This window comes from Simochromis diagramma, unplaced genomic scaffold (assembly GCF_900408965.1).
Source record: "Simochromis diagramma unplaced genomic scaffold, fSimDia1.1 OVJJ01000553.1, whole genome shotgun sequence".
NCBI lineage: Eukaryota > Metazoa > Chordata > Actinopteri > Cichliformes > Cichlidae > Simochromis > Simochromis diagramma.
Window position 1 is genome coordinate 2640992 of NW_024387095.1, and position 15658 is coordinate 2656649.

General features: G+C 37.3%; 1 protein-coding gene across 1 annotated transcript in view; it reads left to right on the forward strand.

Annotated features, from left to right (window-relative positions):
• The window catches only part of brinp3a.1 (bone morphogenetic protein/retinoic acid inducible neural-specific 3a, tandem duplicate 1), a 60468-nt gene that overhangs the window by 21469 nt on the left and 23341 nt on the right, over positions 1-15658 (forward strand). The window contains exons 4-5 of the mRNA XM_040046373.1: positions 4227-4417; positions 5977-6161. Of these exons, the coding sequence (XP_039902307.1) occupies positions 4227-4417; positions 5977-6161 (376 nt within the window). The remainder of the gene's footprint in view (positions 1-4226; positions 4418-5976; positions 6162-15658) is intronic.

A 15658-nucleotide genomic window follows, 5' to 3' on the forward strand; every position in this document is an offset into this window, starting at 1 on the left:
CTCCAATCCTACTGCTGCTTTAAACTGATTCACAACAAAGTACACTTTCATGTTTTTAAACTGCATATTTTTTAATGAATATTTTAAAATATTTAATTTCCTTGCAGTAATTCCCACATTAACATACCTTGGGGGAAGATCAGAAGAAGCAGACACTCCCTTGGTGTGCTCAATGACATAGTGAACCGACTGAAGTGTGCATTGCTTTGCTTATTGCCATATTTCAACTGTATCAGCACGCTCGCTTCATTCTGTGGTTTGTTATATTGGACACTAAGACACCCTCAGGCAGTCCATACTGAGTGATGTATCTGAGACATCTGGTGATGGCTCTGATCATGACCTGTGTCGCTCTCCACCTATTGGTTCACACAGCACTCCAGCTTGCTCAGAGGGGGGTGTGACAGGTAGAAGCGCAGGAAGCCCCTGCTGCACAGAGCTGTGGGTAAAATAAGCCTACCTATTATGTGTGTGTGTGTGTGTTTGTGTGTGTGTGATAGGGTATTCCAGTTACTCAACTCCAGTCTCACTGAGAAGAGTAAGGGGTGAAATAAACTTGCACTCTTCCATGAAATGCAAGATCTCGTTGTGCGTCTACGTGCAAAACGGTGAGATTGATTTGCAGTCTTTGTCAACAAACGTGTGCATGTGTGTGCAGACACTGTTATTCTGCAGCTTAGCTGTGACACCGTTCGAAAGTGTCCATCAGCGAGCAGGATAGCGAGGCAGTGTGCCGATCACAGCACCGCTCTCCTTCTTTCTCTCTTCATTGCTCCCTCCTTCAGATGGCCCCAGCGGATGGAAAGAAACACTAATGGCCGCTCGTTATAGAGAAACACCGACATGAAACAGGACTTAATGAGCTGTTTTCTGTTTTGTATTTTTCTCAGGGGGTCATTGTTATTGGTGGAAAATTGATTGGCAGCAAGCCCGCACCCATGGGGACTATGCAATGTTCTGGGCGATAGCAAAGTTGTTGCAGCAAGGGCAGCTTTGTTCAGATGTTTGAAGCTGCAGGGTGTGTGAATGCACGTGCATTTATCTTTGCATTTTGAAGCTGGCGTGTGTCTGTGGAATGTAGGGAGTATGTACTCGAGTACTTGAGAGGGAGGTGATAAATCCCAGTTTTCACTGGGTTCTTTGTAAAGACATTTCAAGCTGTGAAGAAATCTACAGCAAAAATAGTTTTTTGAATGGTTGATAGATTACTTCTTATATATATCACATAAGATGGTAGCTCAGGCATGTGGAAGTTGTCAGTATTATCCTGTTATCTTTTATCTCTTGTGAAATCCTCTGAAAGATACTAAAGCTTCAGTTACAACACAGATTACATCTTCCTGAAAGAAATACCTTGCAAAGCAGTGTATAACAACAGAATGCTATTTAACCTTCAACAGAGACCTACAAAGAATAGGCACTAGAGCCCGACAGATTTATCAGCGGGTCAGTATTATCATTTATTATTAGCTATTTGTCATTCTGTCAGTATCCACATTTATAAAGGCAGATAAGGAAGAGATGGGAGAAACATCCTTCAACCTTCAACCATGTGAGCGGTGCATAGTTTACTAATCAGAGGGCACGCTACAACTTTCCTGTTGGCAACACACGTACTGGCAAGCTACAAAGACGACAATCAGCTAATCCCAGCAGAGCTGAGTAAAAAAATAACTACACTGACCATATGTTTGTGTTTTATGTGCCTGAAAGAAGAAAATGATAAAGGAATACAGGAATATTATTTTCAGTTTTCAGGAATATTCAAATCTCAAATTCAACTTTTATTTGCCACATACACAATCATACAGAGTACAACATGCAGTGAAATGCTTAACGCTGTGCAATTTCCGACCAGATACAAGTATAAAATAAAGTTAAAAATCAAAATTAAAAAGGTGTGAAAATCAACAGTGTGCAGATCAGTGAACAGGTATAATATCGAAGTACATTATTTTGTTATTAAGTGCATATACAGTTTTGTGAATATTGGATCTAATCAACACACAAACCAGGGCATGGACACATTTGTGAAAATGACAGTTAGGGAAACATATAAAGTAGATTTTGTAACAAAAAAAGACTGCAGTAGATGACCTACATCTCAACATTGGCTTTAATATTGTGGGCAATAAATAAGGCTTCTGCATCTCAGAATAGTAGTAAAACAATATGAAGCTTAATAAGTTAGGTCACCACTGGTAGACTGCATTTATTTGTTTGTTTGTTTATTCATATACTTATTTGTTCATTTACTAATTAAAAATCTTCTGGAGTTTATGAGTGTTTGTTTAATGACAGTGGTATATTAGTCTGGTGACCTAGAGCATTTAGGTTTTCGGATATTGTCATATTGATAAAGACTTAAAATGCAATATAGTATGCAATTATGGTCCCCACTTAATTGAAGGTAAGCATGGAAACTGGTGGGCACTTTTTCAGTGGTTAAGGTTTTGTGGAAATTGTAATTTAAAATAATATATAATGCGAAAGAACTGACATGAGGTGCTGCTGTGTTAGAGCATCTTGCACAGTGAACCATTACACAATCAATTTAAAAAAGGGATAATGTTGGAAACAATTAAATACTGTAGAGATGTTTTTCTGTATTCTCTGCTGAGTAACAGCAGCAAATGAAAATAAATAGTTAGCTTTTTCTCATCATTCTGGTATTTCTGGTAATATTTGTTGACGATTTAAATCTTAGATGATCTGTCTGGGTTTCATGTAATATATATCTATACATACATATTTATAGGTGTAAAAGTTGACCAGGCTCTGCAGTGAATTTAAAAGTTCAAATTTAAAATGAAAACAAAAACAAAATGCTCAGTTTTTTGAACCGATGGTGTGTAACAGAAAACATGTCTGAAGCCTGGACTTTTGCCTCGCAAAGCCTATGCTGACTTACTTTTTGAAACTTTGGACATTATGAGTAATAACAATTGTAACAGTTTATGCGTAAAAGAAGGACAAGCAATAAAGGTTCATTGTTTTAAAATTATTTCCCAGAACTTGATTTACTTTAATCAACTCCTCGTAAGTAATAAACTTATCCCTAAACATATGTTTTGGAAAAAGGTAAAAAAGACCTATCTGGAAACATTTAGATAGTTTTTGATGTCTTCCAGTGAGAACATTTAATGTTTTTGTTCCCTGATTGCTAACACTTTGGAGATATATTCAATAAAACAATATATTCATATTGTGATTGCCTACAATTAAAGCAAGGGTTTAGGTTGGGCTTGTTGCAAATGGAGAAATCAGATCTCAGAAGGTTAAAGTTCATTTGATTTTGTAATACATCTTTGAGAAGACATGTTATGCTTGTGTTGCAGCCATTCTTTGATATAACAGGTTATATTTTACCCTAACGCCTCGAGCAAATTTCCCAAAAGCCAAGTCAACTACCCAATATGACTGAAAGGTCTTAGATTTCTCCCCTGCTAGTTTGTGGGAAGAACCTTATTTATTACCAGCTGTATTTGAATAGCACTAATCTATGCATCAAGCCGCAGCACTCAGTCTGCACTTGGTAGATAAAGGCAGCTGGCATACTCCAAGGCGAGGCTGAATATCAATCGGCTACAGATGAAGCCTGTTCTCTCCAAAAGAGGTCCTAAAAGCAGCAAGACTCCACGCATGATTACAGACTGTCCAGCCACAGCTCCTCAAACAGTGACTGGAGATGTGAAAAGATTGCTCTATTATTTAAAATTGGTGGAAAAACACAATATTTTTTACACCATGGTGCAAAGCAATTCTGTGAGCCGGAGGTAGGAACAGCATGAGATCATTCATCTTTTAAAGAGTGGCACACATGATTCACTTAGAGGTTATGCATACATCACATTTTATGCCCAGCAAGGAACAGTTCTGAATATGGGCCTCATTGTGAGGAGTAAGCTGTGTCCTGCCTGCTTTAAAACGGCAAGGGACCCTATTTTCACTTCTTTGCAACTACTGTTCAGATCAATGTGGTGGATTTAGTCTTTGCATTATGTCTGTCTTTGCATTGTGTGTCTAGAGGAAATGTCCCAAAACAGCCAAAACAGAGATTCTTCTCACATATTGAAGGCAAAGGAAAGACTAATTAAGACCTTATTATGGAGGAGTCCATATAACATTTGGCTTCAGCTGGACTGTTTTCAAGCGAGCTTGAATGCAACATTCATGTTGTTATTTTCCTTTGCTTACAGCGAGCATGTGTTTGTGTGAAATTGCAGGGAGTTTGGCCGATGGAAGGTGAACAGCTTGGCCCTGGAGAGACAAGAGAACAATGGCTTTTCCTTGCCTCTGGACCCCGAGTTCCTCCAGACCATTAGGCAGCTGGGCAGGAGGCCCAGTCTTAGCGCCATCACAGACAACATTATCAGGAAATACGGGACCCACTTCCTGCTCTCTGCTACACTGGGAGGTAAATAAAGAACACAGCTTGTGGTTATCTTTGCTTTTACTGACTTGCCTTAAAACGTGAATAACAAGGTGATGTTTTAGGAAGCCAGATGAACACAGCCTTTTTTACACAACAAGAAATTTTAACCCTCTGATGTCGAAGTCATCACAGGTGTCAACCATAACTCTGTCCCTACCCTAACACTAATCTTAGCCCAGTCACCACTGGTGACGACTTGGACCACAGAGTGTTAAAGAAACTTTTTCAGGATCTTTACAAGTATTTCAGCTTGAGACCCAGAGTGAATTTGACAGAGTGGGAAAAAAAGCCTCATGTTTTGCTTGTCTGTTGAGACTTTGGAGCGTTTTCAGTTCCCTTTCATCTTTAAAATTCTCTTCTCTACTTCAAAACCCAAATAAAAAATGCTAAAGGGACTTTCATTTTTTTATTTAGTTTCACAGTTTAATTGCTGTAACTTGTGTTCCAACTACTATTCTATTGAAAAGAACCAAGTACATATGCAGGCACAGTGTCTCTGTCTGCCTATTCTTGTTGCTTTTGACTTTAGTCTATCAAATAAGTAAATTGCCATCAAGGGTAATCTTCAGAATAAGAGTAAACCTCTAGCAGCAGGGAGTCTGTCAGTTAAACATGTTTAATGCTCAAAAGCTTTTTGTTTTGCACTCGTTCAACTACTCTAAATATTTAAGTTAATTTTGGCCAAGAATGTGGAATCATTTGTATGTTTTTTAAACGCAGATTTTCTGACTCAACATGTAAAATCTGTCTTTGAAACTGTCAGTAGATCATCTGTTTCCATAACAATAGATCTAAGTTAGCCTGAGTGCTGTAATGTGCAGCAAAGCCCCCAGCTATCTGGTGTTCAATCACCTCCCAGCTGCTCTGTTTGGCTCTTTTCATCTTTTGTCTCTTGTGCATAAACTCTGAATACCAACAGTATTCAAATAGATTGGAGAGACAATCTTGCACATTATTGGTTGCAAACAAAAGGAAAGAAAATACAGCTGCACGCCAAAGATAACACGCAGCATTACCTTTAGCCTGTGCTAGTAGTGCTCTGTAAAAATATTGTAATATATAAAGTTATGCTGGCTAACAAAAAGTATTGTGTTTTGCAACCTCTGTACAAAAAAATTTGCAATGCTGATTTTTGAACTGCACGTCCTTCAGTGCCTATGTCCAGTTTTTATTGCATCGCAGTCTTCTTAATTTCCCCTGTTTGTTTGTTTCCTGGCACATTCCCACCACTTTTAGATCAGCGCAATGGTGAGGAATTTTTTTAGCAGGATCAATTGGGCACCTGTGCTTATGGGGTTATTGTATGGAAAACTTATGTAGCTTTTATCTGAAAAAATAATAAATAATAAGACTTCTACAAATCTCAATTTGTGCAATACAGCAATAGAGTCATCACTAAATTAGGGTGTAGTAACAAGGGCTGTTTGTTCTCTTAGCAGGTTTCCATCTTTATGAGTTTAATGTAAAGAGTATGATGATGTTCGCACGGAGGAGTCATAAATAATCAATCTGTATGTGTCACTGCGTCTGCGTTTTTGCAGGGGAAGAGTCATTAATGATATTTGTGGACAAGCGAAAGTTGAGTCGAACATCAGAAGCGAGTGAATCAAATGGCACAGCTGTGACGCTGGAAGCTCTGCACCAGCTGGCCGCCTCCTACTTCATTGACAGGGAGAGCACCCTGCACAAGCTGCACCACATCCAGATCGCCTCCACCGCCATCAAGGTAAAGTCAGCTTCTCTTTGGGCTTGAGTCACACATAATAACGGAATTGCATTATTTGCCAATCGTTTAAATGGCTCCTATTGTTATAGCATTCCATCTATGAACGCAGCCATTTCATTGAGTCATTGTTCCAATTTGCTTGGATGCTGCTTCACTGGATAAACATAATTATTGTATTTTTCAAAACATAGCAAAGTGGTCTTGATTAGCCCCCTCACTAAAGAATTAATTCAATCACAGCCAGTATGGTGTATTTCAGTGGTAACCATACAATCAGCAGATTTGGCTAATTTTAACAAGTGGAGCTTGTGTCAACAATCAGTGATTGCTTTTGCTTTTTTTATTGTTTTATTTTATTCTCCAAATTTATTTAGTATGCACACGTTCAACAACTATATTTGTACCTGCATATTAAGAGCCCATTGATATGCTTTCCACTGGTTGAATAGTACACAAATTGATAAGAGGTCATCGTGGGATTGTTACCTTTTTACATTTATTCATTCAGGTGAACTATAAAGGGAGTCCAAGTGCCCCATTAAATGCTGTATATGTTTTCTTTAATAATACACATTATTACAAAAAAGGTTTTTATTTCCAAACGTTACTTTCTTATTAAAAGATAGCGTCACTGATGTGGCTGTGTGTGTACTCATGATGTTGCAAGCATAATTATTCTTGCTCTCCCTTTAGAGAGTAGCTATTGGACTAAATCAAGAAAAGCCCATCCAGTGGTCAGTACTTGCCAAGTCCTAACCACTTACTACCACTTACTTTATGCAGTTTACAGTCTGTGAAAGGACCTTGATGAGCAACTGTGCACTGCTTCAAATGCAAAATAGAAATATTAAAATATTTTTAAGCCCTTAGTTGAGGGGATTAGAACTATGTAAGGACAGGGAACCTCCGTGTTAAATGACAGCTATTTTTCTTACCATTTTTAATTAATGAACCATTAGGACTAAATGCACTTAAGACCTTACCTAATGTTCTAGCCAAAAATCCACCGGCAGCCATTAGTGAGGCAACCTCTTTATTGCTTAATAGTTTTACTTACAAAACTGTTGGGCAAAATGTGTATCATAACAGTGGTTGCCAAGCTTTCATTTTATTTTATGGAATTCATTTTATAATTATTATTTTTTATACTAACATAAGCTTTCTCAGGGCTTATAAGTATAATTACTATATATAAGCCATAATAGACGTGCTCTATTATGTCAGGTTGAGTGTATTTAATATATTTATTTTTCGTCTTCTCTATAGAAGGCACAATTGTACCAGAATATTTTAGATACTTTTTTTTTCCATTTACCTTTTTTTCCTTAAAGTATTCATTTTTTGTGATTGTGAGCCAAGCACAAATTATATTGGCTTACCACCGTCGTCAAATAATTAAAGAATAATCTTTAATTCTTATAAAAGATTTTATTTTTTATTTAGTAACGTAGGAGACTATTCCTACAACCCTGTGTCACACCAATGATAATACATGTTAAATCTTGAATGGCTTGTAAAAATGTAATTAAAAACCCAACAACCTGGGGCTGAAAATGAAGCCACTATAAAGATTCAAATACTGTAATTCCTTAAATAATCACTTGAGGCTACTTTCAAAAGTGAGTCAATCCCCATGGAGGTCCATATTAAAATGGCTTTACAAGACGAAAAAAATGTTTACAGTCTGTTAAAGTTTATAACCCTAATTTGAGATCCTCTCTTCCTTCTCTCACCCCAACTGGTCACAGCAGGTGGCCCCGCCCCTCCCTGAGCCTGGTTCTGCTGGAAGTTTCTTCCTGTTAAAAGGGAGTTTTTCCTTCTCACTGTCGCCAAAGCTCATAGTGGGTCATATGATTGGTGGGTTTTTCTCTGTATGTATTATTGTAGGGTCTACCTTACAATATAAAGCACCTTGAGGCGACTGTTGTTGTGATTTGGCGCTATATAAATAAAATTGAATTGAATTGAAAAATTGGTATAAAAAAATGGTAGTTTGCCTCATATTTATAATGGTAGCTAATTACTGACGCATGTAGCTGTAGCTTCTGGATATAGGCATTTTTAATACTCAAGTTTTGGTCTTCAAACTTCTACTATTTTCATATGTTACTTATTATCACTCTGTACAAGTCTGTAATACACCCATACACATTTATAGGCAACTTGTTTACTAAGCTAGGTGGTGCTAGCTGAGAACTCAGCACTCCACCTTCTCATCCAAACATGTTATATTGGGCTCCACAAAGCCAATGTGGCATCTGTAGCACTGAATGTTGTGTTATGTGATTACATCTTTTATATATAGTCTATGGTATTTAAAAAGTTGCTTGTAGAAAAAAATAACTCTGAAACATCAAACACAATATTTATTTTATTAAAAGAAACTATAATGTTTGAAAGCTGATAAACTGAATAATCTTCTTAATATTATTTAGCTGAGAAATTAGAAAAAAATATCAGTTTCCTTGCAAGTATTGCATTGTTGTGTTGGCTTTGATGTGACATTTGAGTAAACATGCACATTCAATGAGCAACCAAGAGAAGACATGAAGCGAGCAATACTGTTTACTTCCCTTCTCACTTTAATGTGTGTATTCACAAGCTTACATATGAGGCGGCATTCTGAGCATATCTAGATAGGCTTATGTAGGCTTATCAACCTACATCTTTTACAGCTTAATAGCTCCAGGGTGTGTTCATACATCACTCTGTCAGTTGTTATCAAGCAGAATGAATTGAATAGGCTGGGTTTGTCCTTCACTTAAAATTCTCTGTTTTCAGAGGAATCTGTTACTTCACGTGGCTTTAATGTGTTTACGCCTACCTTTGGTAAACCACAGATTAACATCTAAGAATGTGGGTAACAATAACAATGTGTAAAAACACCAGTCTGAGACACGGTCAGCTTCTTCATTCTGTTTGTCATGTGATTACACCTGCTTCTGCAGTGATAGTTTTGAGATTGGATCTGCTAAAAAACAGAGATACCTGACCTGACTAACAAATCAATGTTTGCCGCTTATAGATCTTTGATGTTTTCCTGCAGTGCCACTGACTAAGAAACAAGCTTTATGTGAGAGCATGTCTTGAATGTTTTGAAGATGTGTTGAGCTGAAAATGAGGAGGCAATGTAAAGTTACCTGATATTATTTAAAATGAGATCACATTAGATAACAGAGCACATATAAGGAACGACGCCAAATTGAGAATTAGTACACAGTAAAATATGTGAATCAAAATAAATAGTAAAAACTATTGCAAGGTAACTTTACAAAAGCATATTCATCAGTAAATGGATCTGATTGTGGTGTCATAAAATATAAGAGCGCATTACAAACCTACTGAAAAAGTACCAGTTTTACGAAAACATGTGGAAATGTAGTTGTTAGAAAAATTCTGTTTAATTTAAGAATACATACAAGCCTGATGTGCAACCCAGTATCACGACTAAACATGTAAAAGACACGCCTGTTCACCATATCTATGTCACACTTCACTCCTCCAAAGCGTGAAAAGACACATGCAGAAGCTGCAGTAACAGCAGAAAAGCATTTAAACAGACATTATTAACACATTTACATACATCATTTCTGACGATTAAGGGCTGAATGTGAAATGACTGAAATGTATCCTATAGGTTTTTTTGTTCACTTGCCTTTAACTATTTTATGGTAATGCAGCTTCTGCATGTGTGTCCATTACACATTTTGGCACAATATTGGGTTGTGATGTGTCCAGATTGGTGTCTTTGTAACTACTGTCTAAGACCGAAGTGAGAGCTGGTGTCTTGCAGGTTTTGGATGTGTCTTTGAATCAACACAGCTGATTTAAACGGCTAAATAACTTCTTCAACATGTCTTGAAGTTCTCCAGAGGCCTAGTAATGAACTAATCGTTTGATTCAGGTGTGTTGTCCCAGGGTGAGATCTAAAACCTGCAGGACACCAGCACTTGAGGCCTGGAGTTCCCCAACCCTACACACTGAAGGTTCCAGAGTTAGTACTAGCATATTTGTTTGGTAATTAATAATAAATTTCATAATCTTAGAAAGTGTTACCCTATCTGTGGTCGTTTGCCTTCATAAGAGCTTTTTAGATACTAACGTCCTCTGACCACAACTTTATTGGCATTTACAGCATGGACACATGTTAGGGATCAGTAGGAAAAAAGATTTACAGAATGTGCAGGTGGTAATTATGTGATAATTTAACTATGTCCATGTCTTCAATGGAAAGGACTGCCAGACTGCAACATATAAAAAACGATGTCACTTCACAGTATTTTGTATTAAACTGCCTTTTTTTAAGAAAATTTATGAACCGATTGTGGTGGAATCTGAATCATTGTAGCCCACTTTTTTACCTACTGAAATAATCTATTATGATAAAGACAGCCCTTTTTGAAGAAGCCAAGCATGAACAATCCAAAATTACTAGACAGGGTAAACAGGGCCTGTTCGAAGAAATAAGTAGTAATTATGTGTCCAAGTTTTTCTTTTTTAACTGTAACCTCACAAAGTTATGAAGTCATCCACATACATTGCTAAATGAGGCAACAGTGTTTGTAGGAAAAACCAAACCATTATTAACCCTCTTATAAAAGGAATGTTAGGTGAAATGGATAAGCATGTAGTTAGTGTGAATAAAAACCCTTGGTGGATGGGTGATTTTATAACTGTGACATGTCTGAAAAGATCACCATATACAAATGTTAATGGTTGTGCTGTGTCTTTACATTGAAAGTTATCACTGAGAGAGAAAGAAGCAACAGAAGTTGTCTTACTTTGTTCTCTCAAACAGTTCACAGCCTCTGTGTGGGTGCAGCTGCTGTGAGAGAGAAAGAGAGAGCAGAAGCTACATCAGCTATAGATTTTTCACTGAGTATGAAAGAGATAATTCTGGAAGACAAAGTTGCTAATTAGCACAACAATGAGGTGAACGGAAGCGTAATGATCACTGCTGAGCGTGAGCAAGATGTATTGTGCCCCAGTTGAAATTGCTGAAATTTTTCATATTAAACATCAAATTATTATCTAAATTCCTACATTGAAAACTGAATACCATCCAAATCACAAATAAACAGCATCTATAAACTAATATTAAACAGGTTTGAGCAAACATGGTCAGAGCTTTGTTCACTTTGAAAAAAAAAAAATAGAACTTGACTGTCCGGTCTGTTTCCTTGTGTAGCTGCAGTAACAAAGAAAAAAAAAAGCCAAACTGCCTGCTTTTTTTCCCCTCAGATGCAGCCTATTCTTCATTGACTTGTCCTTAGTGATGCCCCACTATGCAGTCCATCAGAGATAAAACTGTACATTCTCTAAAGTGAATTGGCAAGAGGACGTTGAGCTGATTTGGCAGCCACCACTGAACCAAAGTGCTGCTAAAAACCCCTCTGATTGAGATGAATAGAGAAAAAGCCCTCTAAGGTACGTTTGTTTGTGAGGCATTTTCAGGTGACTGATGTAAAATATTCACAGCATCACCAGCCTTTAATTTCAAACATGGATTTTTACCTCACCCAAATGAAGACGAATGCCAAAACAAAGCTGCCTTTAAGAAGAGCATTGGTCCCCTGGTTTTAAGAGATAACATATTTAAATGGTGGAAACGCTTGGCCTGAAGGCCTGTAGGACTGAGCGAAGCAGCTCTGGAAAATAATCAAAGACGGGAAAAATGAGATAGGAGTGCAAAAAAGAAAAAAAATGGCTCTGCTGTTACATAGTGTGATGAATCAGCCCTTCCATTTCAGTAATTTCCTTTGAGAGCTGCCGTCATTTGTCAAACATTTTGCGGTACGAGTTAAGGTGTCATATGCGGGTGAGTAGAAGAGATGAGACGAGGACAGAAAAGCCTTATTTAGAGGGCCTTTTAGCCCAGGATCCAAGTACACAGGAAAAGTTGCAATAGTCATCCTACTTACCTTTTATTTGCTGCGCCAGCTCGTCCACATTGAAGATTCATTAAACTAAGCTTGTGAGGGGAATATCACTGACAGGAAGGAGAAGTGATAAGGATTGCTTGACCCAATCTGCTGTGCCTGCCTTAGCTGTTCAGCCATTACACTCAGTTTGTCCAAGTTAAGGAGCGCACAAATAAAGTTTGAGCATCTGAAGATTAGCAGATAACTGCTGCTGAGCAACAATTTCAGAGCACAGGGCTTCCAAAGTTTGAGGCTGTTTTAATGCAATGATAAAGAAAACCAAATGAAAAAAGACAAAGTACTTTGTCATCGTGAGCATGGAGGAATAATTCATTATGGACAGATATTTTTTTTTCATGGCCATTATCCAGAAAGGAAGATAAATGCTCTTCTTTTTGGCTCTTAACCATGTTTTTCACCAAATTTTAACATAAGTTCCCTTCCTTGATATGTTGTAGATGAAGAAGCTGATTATGGCAAAGCTGAAATCTGACTTTAGATGTCAAGAGGAAGCTGGGAGATCTCTTCTCCCAGCTTCCTCTTTTTCATGTGCTGTAGGTTAACAGAGGTGAGGCCCGAGGAGCTAAAACAACACAGAGTCAAATTCGCTCCCTCGGCCCCTCTTCCACTACTTGCAGTAAAAAAGCATAGCTTAGTTTCCCTTAGTGAACATAAAAGCACATTGAGTATTAAATTGCACTTTCTGCTACCAGAGGTCCCCCTCTGCCCCCCCCCATGCCTTTTTTCCCATTCCAAAAGCCACACAATAATCACATTCTGATGCTATTTGCTTCCTCTTCCTCTTTTTTCTTGCTTATACTTTATAAGCTTATCCCCCCCTTTGGTTGACATTAGAGTGTAAGCCAGTGCAACAAAGTGGTCTTAAACATGCATGGAAATCCTCAAAGACTGAATAAACAGGCGGAAACGTATCTCAGATGCAAATGTGGATTTGCACATCCACTACGCCGTGGTGATTAAGGGAACAGCAATTCTTGAAGGTGCAGAGAATGAGGCAATTTTGAGATGAGCGATGAATTTTTTTTAAAACATGAAACATTAATGTCATCTTGTACTTTTTTTCTCCAGCAAGCAGAAAGTGCAGCCATTCAAAGTCCATTGTTGCTCAAACATCTGACAACACAAGCTCACTAAGTTACATTTTATGCTGTTTTGTGGAATTATTCATATGAGAGATTTGCAGCAGTGATGAATGTTCATCAGTAAAATGCTCCTAACTTGTATTATAATAATAATAAAGCCACATTTTTAAATAATGAATGTGCCTCAGAGCCATCTGTATCAGTGGAACATGTTAAAGGGCTAAGTGATGTTTTGCCCTGCCAAGGCTTCACACTAGTAACACACAGGCTATCATCCATTTACTTGCCTTGCAAGACACTTCATAATCTGATTCAGGGAAGACAGGTATCTTAACAGCCAACTTGTGGCGTAATTACCTTTTATCAAGCCTATTTTATTTAACTTGTTAGCTTCAGTTCATCTACAATTAAATCAGACAAAACTGTATCTCTAATGATTTCTTGTCAGTCAGTTGTCAGAAAGAAAATATTTCTTAGTCAGTCTGTGAAAAATCAAGTGCATTCCAGTTAGGATAAACTGGTTTTTTTTTAACTATATATATATATATATATATATATATATATATATATATATATATATATATATATATATATAAAATCAAAATCTAAATATAAAAAAATATATAAAAATATAAAAAAAAAATTAAGTCCGTCTTAAGTTTTTTTTTCCTCCCATGTCCCCTGCGGGGCTCCGTATGTATGAACATATGGGTGGGATAAAATTTATTTTTCCAGAATATTAAAATAAAAGTGTAAGTAATGTAAGTGCATCAAATATCTACATGAGACTGTGAGTTTGTGTTTAAATCAATAAAGCGCTGCAAAAAAATACCTGGAGATAAAAATTTAATTCCACTCGAGGTGTTGCAAAAGAACAAAATGTAAATTTGTTCTATGCATTTGGTTTTGATTTTGAGCATATTTATTATCGGAAACTGCATCAGTTTAATATCTGTGATGGAGCATAATAGAAATAAGCATTGGTGCCCTTCAGTGTTCTGATTATTAGTATTTTAGTCCCAGGCTTTTATAGTCATTATTCTCAGTCAATAAGTTTCCATTTTACTTGTCAGAGAGTGTGAAATAGAGAGATAATATTGATGTTCACACATTTTAGATAATACTTTGAAAGTATCACACTAATCAAACAGCTTCCATTTGTCATGCTTGCAGGGTCAGCGTCACAAAAGGTGATAAAGTTTATATTCATTTTATTGTGGTAACATTTTGAGTGCCTTTATTGATTATACTTTTATGTTGTTTTATGTTAACAAAAAAGAAAGCTGATTTTGAGGTTGGTCAGATTTGTTTGATTTCATGTGCTTCCTATTGAATAATCTTATTGAATTTGCTCTGTTTTCTTCTTTTCTCTTATCATGTTTATCTGGTTGCAGTGAAACAGCTTCACTGCTGCTCTACCAAATAAAACAGATTTGAACTAGAGGGAGAAATTGAGGTGTCCTTTACTCTGTGTGTGCACAACCTTTCCAGTGGGAGACGTGAGATCCACCATCTATCTTCTTCCACTGTGAAAACTGAGGAAAACAAGCAGCTGTGCTGTGCTTAGTCCAGTTACGATGCCAAATCCTGGCTCTGGCTCTCACCTGCTCCAAAAGTCAAAATGGCTCACTTGTGTGTTGGGCCACTGTGCCATCTCAGAGGGGAGCAATGTTAACTTTACAAGCAGCAGTGTTTCCCCTGAACGAATGTGTGTGGCAGCAGCAGACCTACATATTTTACAGACAAGAGTGTAAGAAGAAGCTGAGGAGGATGCCTTCAGGGGTCACTGGGGAATGCCTGCTTTGCTTGACTATAGAGACAAATTAAAGGAAAAACGCAAACAAACAAGTGAGGTACCACAACAAATGTGTGGGTAAAAAAGCTCACTGAATGATAAAAATAAAATGAGTTAAAAACAGCATTTCAAATCTCAGTTTTGTTAAATGCCTGTTGGAGATTTTAGAGACTCTAAATATGAGATTATCTTTGGAAAAAGAGGTATTCATTCTTTTAGTAGACTTCCAGAGCACTCAATTTTTCTCAGTCGCTCATCCAGCTAGGTTTCAGCGTTAAACTAGAGTCTATTACATGACCAACTCAGAAAGACAGACAACCATTCATGTTCAATCAATACCTAAAGCTAAATTAGAAGCCAAAATTAACCCAACATATACCCAACTGGACTGCGGGTGGAAATAAGAGCACCTCTGCATAGATGCAGCTTATAGTAGCCACATAGCACTGTACTAGTAACACTTCTTTTAGGACCTCTTTAGTCAAAGTAGGATTGTTATTTCATCTCTACTAATTCACATTTGCCAGAATGTTTCTGTTCTCACAGCCACTTGTATAGCCTATGATTGGAGAGCACAACCCTGCTCTTCCATGTCAAAGAACATGACTTTTTTTTTTTTTAAAGCCAATAAAGTCAAGGGGAGAAAGACACAAAAATGAATGGTGGAAACTTAGACTG